Genomic DNA, 14,564 nt, shown 5'->3' on the forward strand with positions numbered 1-14,564 from the left:
TGTCCCCAATGTCCCCAATGATGTCCCCTCACGTGTGGTAGCGTGCTGGCAGCCCGCAGTGTGCACGCCGCAGTGACAGCAGCCCATGTCCCCAATGTCCCCAATGTCCCCAATGTCCCCAGTGTCCCCAGTGATGTCCCCAATGTCCCCTCACGTGTGGTAGCGTGCTGGCAGCCCGCAGTGTGCGCGCCGCAGTGACAGCAGCCGGTTCTCCAGGTCGATGGTGGTGCTGCCGATCTCCTGGTCCGGGGGGACCTTGTCGTGGTCCATGATGGTGACACGCAGGTCCTTCTCCAGGGGGATGGTGGCCGTCAGCTCGAACAGCCTGGGGACAGCGGGGTGATCAGGGGGGACACGGGGACAGTGGGGACACGGGGACAGTGGGGACATGGGGACACACGGGGACAGCGGGGACAGCGGGGACAGCGGGGACACGGGGACAGCGGGGACACGGGGACAGCGGGGACACGGGGAGGACACGAGGGGGACACAGGGACAGTGGGGACACGGGGACAGCGGCGTGCTCAGCGGGGACACACGGGGACACACGAGGTGCTCAGTGGGGACACGGGGACAGCGGGGAGAGCAGGGACAGGGGGACAGGGACAGTGGGGACACGGGGACACGGGGACAGGGACACCGGGGACATGGGGACATGGGGACAGCGGGGACAGCGGGGACAGCGGGGACAGGGACAGCTCAAGGTGACATTACCGAGTGCCACCCCTCAGGGTCACAGCACCAAGGCCACCCCCCGAAGGTGACATTTCCGAGTGCCACCACCCGAAGGTGACAGCCCCGAGTGCCACCCCCTCAAGGTGACATTTCCGAAGGTGACATTTCCGAGTGCCACCCCTCAAGGTGACAGCCCCGAATGCCACCCCTCAAGATGACATTACCGAGTGCCACCCCCCGAAGGTGACAGCCCCGAGTGCCACCCCCTCAGGTGACATTACCGAGTGCCACCCCCGAAGGTGACATTCCCGAGTGCCACCCCTCGAGGTGACAGTCCCGAGTGCCACCCCCCGAAGGTGACAGTCCCGAGTGCCACCCCCGAAGGTGACAGCCCCTCAGGTGACATTCCCGAGTGCCACCCCTCAGGTGACATTCCCGAGTGCCACCCACCTGCCGAACACGGGCTCCAGCGTGTTGGGCACGTACTGCTCCCTCTGTCCCAGCGTCCTCTTCCCCAGCGACACCCGCACGTAGGGATCGCTCTGGGGACACCCAGGGGACACCGAGCTGGCACCGGGGCCGCTCCCCGCGGGGTCCCCCGGGGTGTCCCCTCCTCACCAGCCCGGTGACATCGCGGGGTGACAGCTCCAGGGCTCGCACGATGTAGACGCGCAGGAGGCAGCGCTGGGGCTCCCGGGGCGGCAGCCGCTGGAAGAACCGGGGCACGGCGGGGCCCGGCCCGGCCTCCTCGGCCACGGGGTAGATGCGGAAAAGCCCCTGAGAGACCCCCCGGGTGTCCTCCGGGGGTCCCTCCCCGCTGTCCCACGGGGGAAATGGGTGGGGGTCTCACCCACCTTGAAGTTGGCCACGGGTTCCGGGGGCTGCGCGGCCGAGGGGGCGCGGCGCGGTTTGGAGAGGGGGAAGGTTTGGCAGAAATCCTGCAGCCCCTCGAATTCCGGCACCGCCTCCAGCTCGCAGCCGTAGATCTGCGGGGCAGAGCCGGCTGTGGGTCACCCACCGGGCCCGGCCTGGTCCCGGCTCGGGATCGCCGGCCTCGGCACCTTCTTCATCCTCGTTCCTGCCCCTGCTTCATCCCTGTCCCTGTTCCCGTTCCCTCCTCATCCCTGTTCCTATTCCCTGTTCCGGTTCCCTTCTCATCCCTGTTCCCATTCCTGTTCCCACATTCCCATATCCCCATCCCTGTTCCCATCCCTGTTCCCATATCCCCATCCCTGTCCCCATTCCTGTTCCCATTCCCCCATCTCTGTTCCCATTCCCTCCCCATCCCTGTCCCCATTCCCTCATCCTTGTTCCCATTCCCTCATCCCTGTCCCCATCCCTGTCCCCATCCCTGTCCCCATTCCCTGTCCCCATCCCCGCCACCTTCAGTCTGTCCCTGTTGGTTCCCCGCCGAGATTTGGGCTCCTTTTCCTCCATGGACGCGTAGAATTTACTCCACCAGTCCCTCTGCTCCTCCTCCTCCTCCTCATCCTCCTCATCCTCATCCTCATCTTCCTCGTCCTGCAGGGAACAGGAGCAGGTGGGGACAGGTGGGGACAGGTGGGGACAGGTGGCCCTGATGTCGCTGATGTCCCCCCGTGCCCACCTGGTCCCCAGCGCTGATGTCCCTGAGGCAGCTGAGCAGGTCCTGCAGGGAGCAGAGGGGAAACTGAGGCACGGTGGTGGGGGACCTTGGGGACCTTGGGGGACCTGGGGGACCTCGGGGACTCACCTGAGCCATCCTGGCTGGGGCTGTGGCCAGGAGAAAGGAACAGAAACGCTTCCAGAGGCTGGAGGAGACGGGCGGGGAGAGGAGATCCTCTGTGGGAGAGAGGGACGGGACGGGGTGAGGGAGGGGACAGTGGGAATGGGGCTGGGGACAACGGGGATGGGGCTGGGGACACCGGGATTTGGGCTGGGGACAACGGGAATGGGGCAGGGGACACCGGGATGGGGCAGGGGACACCGGGGATGGGGCTGAGGACACCGGGGATGGGGCTGGGGACACCAGGGATGAAGGAGGGGACACCGGGATGGGGCAGGGGACAGCGGGAATGGGGCTGGGGACACCGGGGATGAGGGAGGGAACACCGGGATGGGGCAGGGGACACCGGGGATGAGGGAAGGGACACCGGGGATGAAGGAGGGGACACCGGGATGGGGCAGGGGACAGTGGGAATGGGGCAGGGGACACCGGGGATGAGGGAGGGAACACCGGGATGGGGCAGGGGACACCGGGGATGAGGGAAGGGACACCGGGGATGGCACAGGCGACACCGGGGACGGGACAAGGATGGGACAAGCAGCACCTGGCATTGTCACAGCCGTGTGAGAGCCGCTGCCGGAGCCCAGCAGCCGCTCGGGACGGGGCGGGGGGCACCGGAACCGCCCCAGGTCCCTGACGCTGGCCTGGCCCAGCAGCAGCCGCCGCTCGGTGCCGGCCCAGAGGCGCAGGCGGATGGGGGGCACGAACCGCTCCTCCTCGGGCAGCGCCTGGGGGACACGGCCGGGTCACCCCAGTGCCACCCCAGTGCCACCCCAGTGCCACCCCAGTGCCACCCGCGGCCGGGGGGGACCCTCTGGCCCTGCCCCGCTCACCAGGGTGAGCACGAAGGCGTTGCTGGGGAAGTTGGGGTCGGTGGCCATGTCCTGGATCGGGGGGGTCCAGAGGCTCTGCTCCCCCCACTGCAGCTCCAGGCGCGGCTCCCGCACGGCCCCGCGCAGCCCCCGCAGCCCCCAGGCCAGCACCTGCCGGGGCACCGGGCTCCGGTCACCCCGCGGGGCTCCAGGTGCCGGCTCCCGGTCCGTGTCACTGTCACTGTCACTGTCCCCCGTGCTGGCCTTGCTTGGCCCCGTCTTCCTTTCTGCCGCAGTCCTGTCCCTTGTCCTGTCCCTGTCCTGTCTCTGTTCCCTGCCCCTGTCCCTGTCCCTGCCGCTGTCCTGTCCCTGTCCTGTCCCTGTCCCCTGTCCCCAGCACCTTCAGCTCCATCCACAGCCTGTGCCACTCCCAGGCTCCATCTCCAGCCTTGTCCCCATCCCTGTCCCCGTCCCTGTCCCACCCCTGTCCCCATCCCTGTCCCCATCCCTGTCCCCATCCCTGTCCCACCCCTGTCCCCAGGTCTGCTCCCCCCCGTCCTCATCCCTGTCCCCATCCCTGTCCCCATCCCTGTCCCCGCTGTCCCCAGCCCTGTCCCCAGCCCTGTCCCCTCCCCGGGGCTGGCTCCCACCTCCAGCGCCACCCTCTGCAGGCGCGGCCGCAGCTCCGGGGGGAAGCCGAACTCGCCGTTCCTCATCAGGGGCGGGGGCCTGAGCGGGACGGGGGTCCCGTCCTGCCGTGGGGGGGACACGGTGACAGTGGCACCCCAGCCCTGGGTGTCACCCCAGCCCTGGGTGTCACCTCCGTGTCGCCGCTGTCGCCGCTCACCTCGGGCTCGTGGAGGAGCTCGAAGGCCGCCAGCAGCTCCCCGGCCGGGCCCCGCGGGCCGTGCAGGGGGTGAGGCTGGAGCCGGGGCGGCTCCCGGTGTCGCACGTCCAGCCAGACCCGCGGGAGGCACACGCTCCTCCCCAGGAGAGCAGAGGAACCCTGGAGGCAGCGCCGGAGTGTGGGGCTGGGGCTGGGGGTGTCCCTGTCCCTCCATCCCAACCTGTCCTTCCATCCCTGACCTCTGTCCTTCCATCCCAACCCCTGTCCTTCCATCCCTGATCCCTGTCCTTCCATCCCTGATCCCTGTCCTTCCATCCCTGACCTCTGTCCTTCCATCCCTGATCCCTGTCCTTCCATCCCTGACCTCTGTCCTTCCATCCCAACCCCTGTCCTTCCAGCCCAGGCCCCTGTCCTTCCATCCCTGATCCCTCTCCTTCCATCCCTGATCCCTGTCCCTCCATCCCAACCCCTGTCCCTCCATCCCTGACCTCTCCTGTCCTTCCATCCCTCCTGCCAACCTTCCATCCATGTCCCACCCATCCCATCCCATGGATCCCATCCCATGGATCCCATCCCATGGATCCCATCCCATCCCATGGATCCCATCCCATGGATCCCATCCCATGGATCCCATCCCACGGATCCCATCCTATCCCATCCCATGGATCCCATCCCATGGATCCCATCCCATGGATCCCATCCCATCCCATGGATCCCATCCCATGGGTCCCATCCCATGGATCCCATCCCACGGATCCCATCCCATCCCATGGATCCCATCCCATGGATCCCATCCCATCCCATGGATCCCATCCCATCCCTGTCCCGAGTGTCCCTCACCTGTTCCCTCTGCTCGCACACCTCCACCACCACGGCCGGGGGGTCCTGCTGTGTCCCGCGGGGGTCCCCGAAGAGCAGCACCCCCGGGAAGAGCAGGGTCTGCTCCCAGCGCGGCTCCGGAGCCCCCCGCACCTCCCGCGTGCGCTGGCTCAGGGACACGAACGACACCTGCGCGGTGACACCTGGCGACAGCGACACCGTCAGCGCCCCGGGCTGCCGGGGAAGGGGGGCGCGGGGCCCGGGGGTCGCACCTTGCGGGGTCCTGGAGCTGCCGGGAGCCAGATCCAGCGCCTGGAAGATGTAACAGCGGAGCTGGAAGCGGCCGGGTCCTGGGGACAGGCGGGGGGTCAGGAGGGGCTGGGAGCTCCCGGTTCTTCCCCGGTTCTTCCCCGATCCCTCCCTGACCATCCCCGGTCCATCCCGGTTCCTCCCCGGTCCTTCCCCGATCCCTCCCCGGTCCCTCCCGGTCCCTCCCCGATCCCTCCCCCGTCCCTCCCGGTCCTTCCCGGTCCCTCCCGGTCCCTCCCGGTCCTTCCTGACCCCTCCCGATCCCTCCCTGACCATCCCCGATCCCTTCCCGGTCCCTCCTCGATCCCTCCCCGACCCCTCTCGTCCCCTCCCGGTCCCTCCTGACCCCTCCCGGTCCCTCCCGTCCCCTCCCGATCCTTCCCTGACCATCCCCTATCCCTCCCGATCCCTCCCGTCCCCTCCCCGGTCCCTCCCGGTCCCTCTCGATCCCCTCCCGATCCCTTCCCTGTCCCTCCCGGTCCCCTCCCGATCCCTCCCTGACCATCCCCGGTCCCTCCCGATCCCTCTCGTCCCCTCCCGGTTTCTCCCTGACCCCTCCCCGGTTCCCCCCTGACCCCTCCCGTCCCCTCCCGGTCCCTCCCGTTCCCCGCGGCTCACGCTGGAAGCTGCAGAGGATGAAGATGGGCGGCTGCTGCGGGGGTGTCAGGGAGGAGCCCCCCGGGAGCTGCCCGGGGTTGTCCTGGGCCGGCTCCTGGATGTCCCGGGAGGGGACAGGGCTGGCCCGGGGTGACACCGGTGTCCCCCGGAGGAGGAAGAGCGGAGCCACGGGCGGGGGCTCGGCGGGGAGCAGGCGGCGCTGCCAGCGGCGCCGGCGGCACCGGGGACCCGCCGGGACCTTGGGCTGGAAGGGGCAGCCCCAAAAACACTCGGGGTGCCAGGCCTCGTCCTCCCACAGATCCTCGGGGTCCTGCGGTGGGGACAGGGGACAGAGGGGACATGGGGACAGCGGGACAATGCACACGGGGACAGAGGGGACATGGGGACAATGCACACGGGGACAGCGGGGACAATGCACACGGGGACAGCGGGACAATGCACACGGGGACAGCGGGACACGGGGACAGCGGGGACAGCAGGACATGGGGACAATGCACACGGGGACAGCGGGACACGGGGACAGCGGGACACGGGGACAGAGGGACATGGGGACAATGCACACGAGGACAGCGGGGACAGCGGGACACGGGGACAGCGGGGACAGCAGGACATGGGGACAATGCACACGGGGACAGCGGGACACGGGGACAGCGGGACACGGGGACAGAGGGACATGGGGACAATGCACACGAGGACAGCGGGGACAGCGGGACACGGGGACAGCGGGACACGGGGGCAATGGGACACGGGGACAGCGGGACACAGGGACAGAGCCCTGTCACCCTCATCCCCACCACCCCCTTCCCTGCCACCACCATCCCGTCACCCCAATCCCTCCCACCCCCACCTCTGTCACCTCCCTCGTGTCACCTCCACCCGTGTCACTTCCATTCCTGTCACCTCCATTCCTGTCACCTCCCTCCTGTCACTCCATCCTGTCACCTCCACACCCCCGTCCCTGTCACCTCCATCCCTGTCACCTCCATCCCTGTCACCTGATCCTGTCACCTCCATCCCTGTCACCTCCCTCCTGTCACCCTCATCCCTGTCACCCCATCCCTGTCACCCCATCCTGCCACCCCCGCCCTCCCGTCCCTGTCCCCGCGGTTGTCACCAGGGTGCTGAGCGTGTCCTGTTCCCGTGTCTCGGTGTCCCTGTGGCGGATCCGGAGCCAGCGCCGCCGCCGCAGGTTGTGACAGGGCTGTCCCCTGCGGTGCCACCGCGCCGGGGGACTGCCATCGTCTGTGCCCAGCCCGTACTGCCACCCTGAGAGCAGGGGACAGCTCCTTCTGTGTCACCGTGTCACTGTCACCGTGTCACTGTCACCGTGTCACCGTCACCCTCACCCCTGTCACTGTGTCCCTGTCACCATGTCACTGTGTCACTGTCACCGTGTCACTGTCACTGTGTCACCGTCAACCTCACCCCTGTCACTGTGTCCCTGTCACCGTGTCCCTGTCACCATGTCCCTGTCACCATGTCCCTGTCACCGTGTCCCCATCACATTCACCCCTGTCACTGTGTCCCTGTCACCGTGTCCCTGTCACCATGTCCCTGTCACCCTCATCCCTGTCACCGCGTCCCTGTCACCGTGTCCTTGTCACTGTGTCCTTGTCACTGTGTCCTTGTCACCCTCACCCCTGTCACGTGTCCCTGTCACCCTCACCCCTGTCACGTGTCCTTGTCACTGTGTCCCTGTCACTGTGTTCCTGCCACCCTCACCCCTGTCACTGTGTCCCTGTCACACTCACACCTGTCACCGTGTCCCTGTCACACTGTCCCTGTCACCCTGCCGTTGTCACTGTGTCCCTGTCACCCTGCCACTGTCACCCTGCCTCTGTCACCCCTGTCCCTGTCACCCCTGTCCCTGTCACCCCTGTCCCTGTCACCCCTGTCACCCTGCCTCTGTCACCCCTGTCCCTGTCACCCCTGTCACCCTGTCCCCCCCCCGCTGTGCCCACCGGTGTCCCCCCCTCACCTTCCTCATCCACGTCCCCCTCGGTGTCCACGTGCCAGTCGCTGGTGACGCTCCAGCCCTGGGGACAGGCCACCTCCTCCTTGGGTGGCACGGCCTGGCCCTCCTGCAGAGCCGGCCGGGAGCTGAGCCCCGGGGCTCCCGTGTCCCCCCCGGTGTCCCCTCCACTGTCCCCGGTGCTGTCCCGTGTCCCCTCCGGTGTCCCCGTGTCCCCTCCGGTGTCCCCGGGGCTTCCGTGTCCCCCCCGGTGCTCCCGTGTCCCCTCTGGTGTCCCCTTCGGTGTCCCCCCCGGTGTCCCCGGTGCTGTCCCGTGTCCCCGGCGCGGTCCCGTGTCCCCTCCCGGTGTCCCCGGTGCTGTCCCGTGTCCCCCCCGGTGTCCCCGGCGCTGTCCCGTGTCCCCGGCGCTGTCCCGTGTCCCTCCCGGTGTCCTCGGCGCTGTCCCGTGTCCCCTCCGGTGTCCCCGGCGCTGTCCCGTGTCCCCTCCCGGTGTCCCCTCCCGGTGTCCCCGGCGCTGTCCCGCACTCACCGAGTCGGTGCTGCCGGTACCGGCGGGGCTCCAGCTCCCTGCGGGGTCTCTCCTCTGGTTCTCGTAGAGCTCCTCCAGCACCGCGCTCACCGCGGGCTCGGGGCCCGGCGACACCCTGGGGACACCGGGGGACACCGGGGATCACAGGGGACACCGGGGATCACAGGGGACACCGGAGGGGACACCGGGGGTCACCCTGGGGACACTCTGGGGACACCGGGGGACACCGGGGATCACAGGGGACACCGGGGGACACCGGGAGACACCGGAGGGGACACCGGGGGTCACCCTGGGGACACCGGGGATCACCAAGGGACACCGGGGGACACCAAGGGACACCCTGGGGACACCGGGGGACAGCGCGGGGGATACCGGGGGACACCCTGGGGACACCAGGGATCACCAGGGGACACCGGGGGACACCAGGGATCACCGGGAGACAGCGCGGGGGACACCCTGGGGTTACCGGGGGACACCCTGGGGTTACCGGGTGTCACCAGGTGTCACCGGAGGGGACCCCTCGCCCCCCGCTCACCTCGGTGGCCGCTCCAGGCTCCAGGGCCCGGCCCAGCGCCAGCCCGGGGGGGGCCGGAGCTGCCCCGGGGGGGCCCCGGAGCTGAACCCGGGGAGCCCCAAAATCTTCCGGGACCCCCAAAGGCCCCAGAGCCGCGGCTGCTCCTCCAGCTGGGGAGGGGACACGGGGATGGCGTCAGGGGACAGCCCGGGGGGGGGCTGGACCCTCAGGGGGTGTCCCCATGTCTGTCTGTCTGTCCCGCTGGACCCTCCCGGGGTGTCCGTCTGTCCCCCTGTCCTGCTGTCCCCTCCCGGGGTGTCCGTCTGTCTGTCCGTCTGTCCCAGTGTCCCCTCCCGGGGTGTCCCCATGTCTGTCTGTCCCGCTGTCCCCTCCCGGGGCTGTCCCCTCCCGGGGTGTCCGTCTGTCTGTCCCCCTGTCCTGCTGTCCCCTCCCGGGGCTGTCCCCATGTCTGTCCCCCTGTCCTGCTCTCTGTACCCCTGTCCCCCTGTCTGTCCCCATGTTCCCATGTCCCTCTGTCTGTCCCCATGTCTGTCCCCATGTCCCCCTCTCTGTCCCCCTGTCTGTCCCCATGTCCCCCTGTCTGTCCCCATGTCCCCCTCTCTGTCCCCCTGTCTGTCCCCATGTCCCCATGTCTGTCCCCATGTCCCCATGTCTGTCCCCACCGTGTGGCAGTAGAAGCTCAGGCTCCCCCCGAGCAGCCGCTCCAGGTCCCCGCTGTCACCCACCCTGTCCCCCTGTCTGTTCCCATGTCCCCCTGTCTGTCCCCATGTCCCGCTGTCTGTCCCCCGTCTGTCCCCATGTCCCCATGTCTGTCCCCATGTCCCCATGTCCCCATGTCCCTCTGTCTGTCCCCATGTCCCCATGTCCCCACCGTGTGGCAGTAGAAGCTCAGGCTCCCCCCGAGCAGCCGCTCCAGGTCCCTGCTGTCACCCACCCTGTCCCCCTGTCTGTCCCCATGTCTGTCCCCCTGTCTGTCCCCCTGTCTGTCCCCATGTCCCCATGTCCCCCTGTCTGTCCCCATGTCTGTCCCCATGTCTGTCCCCCTGTCTGTCCCCCTGTCTGTCCCCATGTCTGTCCCCCTGTCTGTCCCCATGTCTGTCCCCATGTCCCCATGTCTGTCCCCCTGTCTGTCCCCATGTCCCTCTGTCTGTCCCCATGTCCCCCTGTCTGTCCCCACCGTGTGGCAGTAGAAGCTCAGGCTCCCCCCGAGCAGCCGCTCCAGGTCCCCGCTGTCACCCACCCTGTCCCCCTGTCTGTCCCCATGTCCCCCTGTCTGTCCCCCTGTCTGTCCCCATGTCTGTCCCCATGTCCCCATGTCTGTCCCCATGTCCCCATGTCTGTCCCCCTGTCTGTCCCCATGTCCCCATGTCCCCATGTCTGTCCCCCTGTCTGTCCCCATGTCCCCACCGTGTGGCAGTAGAAGCTCAGGCTCCCCCCGAGCAGCCGCTCCAGGTCCCCGCTGTCACCCACCCTGTCCCCATGTCTGTCCCCATGTCCCTCTGTCTGTCCCCATGTCCCCACCGTGTGGCAGTAGAAGCTCAGGCTCCCCCCGAGCAGCCGCTCCAGGTCCCCGCTCTCCCCCACCCGGCCCAGCCACAGCCGGAGCCGCACCTGGGCCTGGCTGTCCCCGCAGCCCTGCGACAGAAAAGTGTCACCGAGGGGGGGACACGGGAGGGGACACGGGAGGGGACACGGGGGGGGACACAGGCGGGGACATGGGGGGACACGGGCGGGGACATGGCGGTACAGAGAGGGGACATTGGGGGGGACATGGAGGGGACATGGGGGGGACACAGGCGGGGACATGAAGGGACACGGGAGGGCACGTGGGGGGGACATTGGGGGGGGTCATGGAGGGGACATTGGGGGACATGGAGGGGACATGGAGGGGACATTGGGGGACACAGGGGGACACGGGGGGACACGGGGGGACATGGAGGGGACATGGAGGGGACATGGAGGGACACAGGGGGGACACGTGGGGGGGACATTGGGGGGACATGGGGGGTCACGGAGGGGACATTGGGGGACATGGAGGGGACACCAAGGGACACCGAGGGACACAAAGGGGTTGTGGGGACACCAAGGGGACACCAAGGGGACATGGAGGGGACACCGAGGGGACACCAGGGGACACCCAGGGGACCCCAAGCGCTCCCACCAGGAACAGGGTGAGGATCCTCCCGCAGAGGCGGCCGCAGGCGCCGGGGCCGCGCGGCGAGTGCAGGACATCGGTGGCGGCCACACGAGCCGAGGCCACCCTCCGCTGTCCCCTCACCAGCCACAGCTGCACGTCGGGGACACCGGCCTGGGGCTGCGGGGACACGCGGCGTGACACCCCAAACCGGCACCCCAAAAGTCAAGATTTATCCCAAATCCCGGGATTTTATCCCAAATCTTGGGATTTCGCTCCCGAACCTCCACGGCCAGCGCGGCCACGCGTCGCAGCCAGCCCCGAGCCGCCGTCCCCAAAGCGTCCCCGCGTAATTCCGGAATTTTCTCGGGGTCCCCCTCGGCCAAACGCCGCAGCTGCCGCAGGAGGAGGCGCCGGGCGCTGCGGAGCTGCTGGTCCAGCGTCGTCACGACGGGTTGAGAGTCCAGGCAGCCCAGAGCGTCTCTGCAGCGCCCCAAAATAACCCCAAATCACCCCAAAAACACCCCGAGAGCAACATTTCCACCCCTAAAATCCTCCCTTGGCGCCAATCCCCTCGGTTTCCCCATCAAACCCTGTTAAAAACCTCGATTCTTCCCCAAAATGCCCCAAATTCCCCCAAATTCCAGGGGTGGCCACGTTTATCCCCCCCAGGATTTGGGGTTTTTGGGGGGCTCACGTGCAGTCCCTGCAGCGCCCCAAAATAACCCCAAATCACCCCAAAAACACCCCGAGAGCAACATTTCCACCCCTAAAATCCTCCCTTGGCACCAATCCCCTCGGTTTCCACATCAAACCCTGTTAAAAACCTCGATTCTGCCCCAAAATGCCCCAAATTCCCCCAAATTCCAGGGGTGGCCGCGTTTTTCCCCCCAAGGATTTGGGGTTTTTGGGGGGCTCACGTGCAGTCCCTGCAGCGCCCCAAAATAACCCCAAATCGCCCCAAAAACACCCCGAGAGCAACATTTCCACCCCTAAAATCCTCCCTTTGCACCAATCCCCTCGGTTTTCCCATCAAACCCCGCTAAAAACCTCGATTCTGCCCCAAAATGTCTCAAATTCCCCCCAAACTCGAGGGGTGGCCGCGTTTTTCCCCCCGAGGATCTGAGGATTTGGGGTTTTTGGGGTTCTTTTGGGGTTTTTGGGGGGCTCACGTGCAGTCCTGGGCCAGTTCCCGCAGCAGCCGCGCCCGCACGGACCCGGACGAGCCCCCGCGGTGCTGCCGCAGCTCCGCCAGGTTCCGCTCCTGGAAACGGCCCCAAAAACGGCCCCAAAAGGATTTGGGATCGATCCCAGCCGGATTTGGGATCGATCCCAGCCGGATTTGGGATCAATCCCAGCCGGATTTGGGATCAATCCCACCCCAAAATGGTCCCAAAAGGATTTGGGATCAATCCTGGCCCCAAAAGTGGCCCCAAAGGGATTTGGGATCATTCCCACCCGGATCTGGGGTCAATCCCACTGGGATTTGGGATCATTCCCGCCAGGATTTGGGATCATTCCCACCGGGATCTGGGATCGATCCCACCCCCAAAGCGTTCCCAAAAGGATTTGGGGTCATTCCCGCCAGGATTTGGGGTCAATCCCACCGGGATCTGGGATCATTCCCAACGGGATTTGGGATCATTCCCACCGGGATTTGGGATCATTCCCACTGGGATTTGGGATGGATCCCACCGGGATTTGGGATCATTCCCACTGGGATTTGGGATCATTCCCACTGGGATTTGGGATCATTCCCACCGGGATTTGGGATGGATCCCACCGGGATTTGGGATGGATCCCACCGGGATTTGGGATGGATCCCACCGGGATTTGGGATGGATCCCATCGGGATTTGGGATGGATCCCATCGGGATTTGGGATCGATCCCTCCCGGCTCTCACCAGCCGCTGTCCCAGCGCTCTCAGGAGGTTCAGGCTGTCCCAGCGGTGCCCGGCGTCCTCCCAGTGCGAGGTGACAGCGGCCACCGGTTTGTCCCCAAACCACGGCAGGTAGTGGTGGAGGTTCCCTAATTTCGGGAAAACCGGGAAAAAAAAATTTGGAAAACAGGGAAAAATAAATTGGGAAAATCGGGAAAAAAAAATCGGAAAACAGGGAAAAATAAACCAGGAAAATCGGGGGAAAAAATCGGAAAACCAGGAAAAAAAAATCGGGAAAACCGGGGGAAAAATTCGGAAAACCGGGAAAAAAAAATCGGGAAACCGGGAAAAAAAAATCGGAAAACCGGGAAAAAAAATCGGGAAAACCGGGGGGAAAATTGGGAAAACCGGGAAAAAAAATTCGGAAAACCAGGGGAAAAAAATTCGGAAAACTGGGGGGAAAAATTCGGAAAACTGGGGGGAAAAAATTCGGGAAAACCGGGGAAAAAATTCGGAAAAGCGGGAAAAAAAATCGGGAAACCGGGGAAAAAAATCGGGAAAACCGGGAAAAAAATTCGGGAAAACCGGGAAAAAAAATCGGGAAAACCGGGGGAAAAATTCGGAAAACCGGGAAAAAAAAAATCGGGAAACCGGGAAAAAAACCCGGGAAAATCGGGGAAAAAAAAAGTCGGGAAACCGGGAAAATCGGGAAAACCGGGAAAATCGGGGTCAGGACGGATTCGGTGGCACCGGTGAGGGGCAGCTGTGATTTCCCCGTGTCCTGGTACCCCCCGGTCCCGGTGTCTCCCCCGGTCCCGCTGCCCCCAGCCCCGGTATCCCCCGGGCCCGGTTCTACCCCGGCCCCGGTATCCCCCAGCCCCGCTGCCCTCCAGTCCCGGTACCCCCCGACTCCGCTGCCCCCCCGTTCCCGGTACCCCCCGGTCCTTGTTCCCCCCCGGTCCCGGTATCCCCCCGGTCCCGGTGTCTCCCCGGTCTCAGTTCTCCCCCGGTCCCGGTGTCTCCCAGGTCCCGGTACCCCCCCAGTCCCAGTATCCCCAGTCCCAGTTCCCCCGGTCCCGTTACTCCCCGCTCCCGGTGTTCCCGCTCCCGGTATCCCCGGTCCCGGTTCCCCCACATTCCCGGTGTCCCCGGTCCCGGTACCCCCCGGTCCGGTTCCCCCGGTTCCCCCGGTCCGGTTCCCCCATTCCCGGTTCCCCCGGTCCGGTTCCCCTCTCACCGTCGCACCGGGGCCGCTCCGGGGCCGTGGCGGCCGCGGCTCCGCCGATGCCGAGCTCGAGGCTCAGCGGTTCGGGACCCGCCGGTACCGACGAGACCGAGTAGAAAACCCCGCAGAGCCCGAGCTGGCAGCGGGACAGGGACAGGCGGCTCTGCCCGGGGAGAAAACCCCAAAAACGCCTCTTTAGGGGAAATTGGGGTGGGACAGGGGGATTGGGGTGGGAGAAGGGGGATTTGGGGTGGGGCAGAGGGAATTGGGGTGGGGAAGGGGGGAATTGGGGTGGGGAAAGGGGGGATTGGGGTTGGACAGGGGGGATTTGGGGTGGGGAAGGGGAATTGGGGTGGGGCAGGGGGATTTGGGGTGGGGAAGGGGGGATTTGGGGTGGGGCAGGGGAATTTGGGGTGGGGAAGGGGGAATTGGGGTGGGGCCGGG

General features: G+C 66.4%; 1 protein-coding gene across 1 annotated transcript in view; it reads right to left on the bottom strand.

The window, feature by feature from the left end:
• FER1L5 (fer-1 like family member 5) overlaps positions 1-14,564 on the bottom strand; it is a 35,715-nt gene that overhangs the window by 10,485 nt on the left and 10,666 nt on the right. Inside the window, exons 19-41 of the mRNA XM_058859103.1 lie at positions 14,133-14,283; positions 12,920-13,044; positions 12,188-12,279; positions 11,300-11,498; positions 11,043-11,195; positions 8,882-9,030; positions 8,347-8,461; positions 7,824-7,926; positions 6,960-7,111; positions 5,846-6,155; positions 5,191-5,268; positions 4,940-5,121; positions 4,100-4,258; positions 3,903-4,004; positions 3,274-3,423; positions 2,985-3,168; positions 2,408-2,496; positions 2,282-2,323; positions 2,059-2,196; positions 1,530-1,661; positions 1,294-1,452; positions 1,126-1,217; positions 155-325 (exon numbers count right to left, since the gene is read on the bottom strand). Of these exons, the coding sequence (XP_058715086.1) occupies positions 155-325; positions 1,126-1,217; positions 1,294-1,452; positions 1,530-1,661; positions 2,059-2,196; positions 2,282-2,323; positions 2,408-2,496; positions 2,985-3,168; positions 3,274-3,423; positions 3,903-4,004; positions 4,100-4,258; positions 4,940-5,121; positions 5,191-5,268; positions 5,846-6,155; positions 6,960-7,111; positions 7,824-7,926; positions 8,347-8,461; positions 8,882-9,030; positions 11,043-11,195; positions 11,300-11,498; positions 12,188-12,279; positions 12,920-13,044; positions 14,133-14,283 (3,227 nt within the window). The remainder of the gene's footprint in view (positions 1-154; positions 326-1,125; positions 1,218-1,293; positions 1,453-1,529; positions 1,662-2,058; positions 2,197-2,281; positions 2,324-2,407; positions 2,497-2,984; positions 3,169-3,273; positions 3,424-3,902; positions 4,005-4,099; positions 4,259-4,939; positions 5,122-5,190; positions 5,269-5,845; positions 6,156-6,959; positions 7,112-7,823; positions 7,927-8,346; positions 8,462-8,881; positions 9,031-11,042; positions 11,196-11,299; positions 11,499-12,187; positions 12,280-12,919; positions 13,045-14,132; positions 14,284-14,564) is intronic.

The sequence above is a fragment of the Poecile atricapillus genome, chromosome 29, assembly GCF_030490865.1.
Source record: "Poecile atricapillus isolate bPoeAtr1 chromosome 29, bPoeAtr1.hap1, whole genome shotgun sequence".
Lineage (NCBI taxonomy): Eukaryota > Metazoa > Chordata > Aves > Passeriformes > Paridae > Poecile > Poecile atricapillus.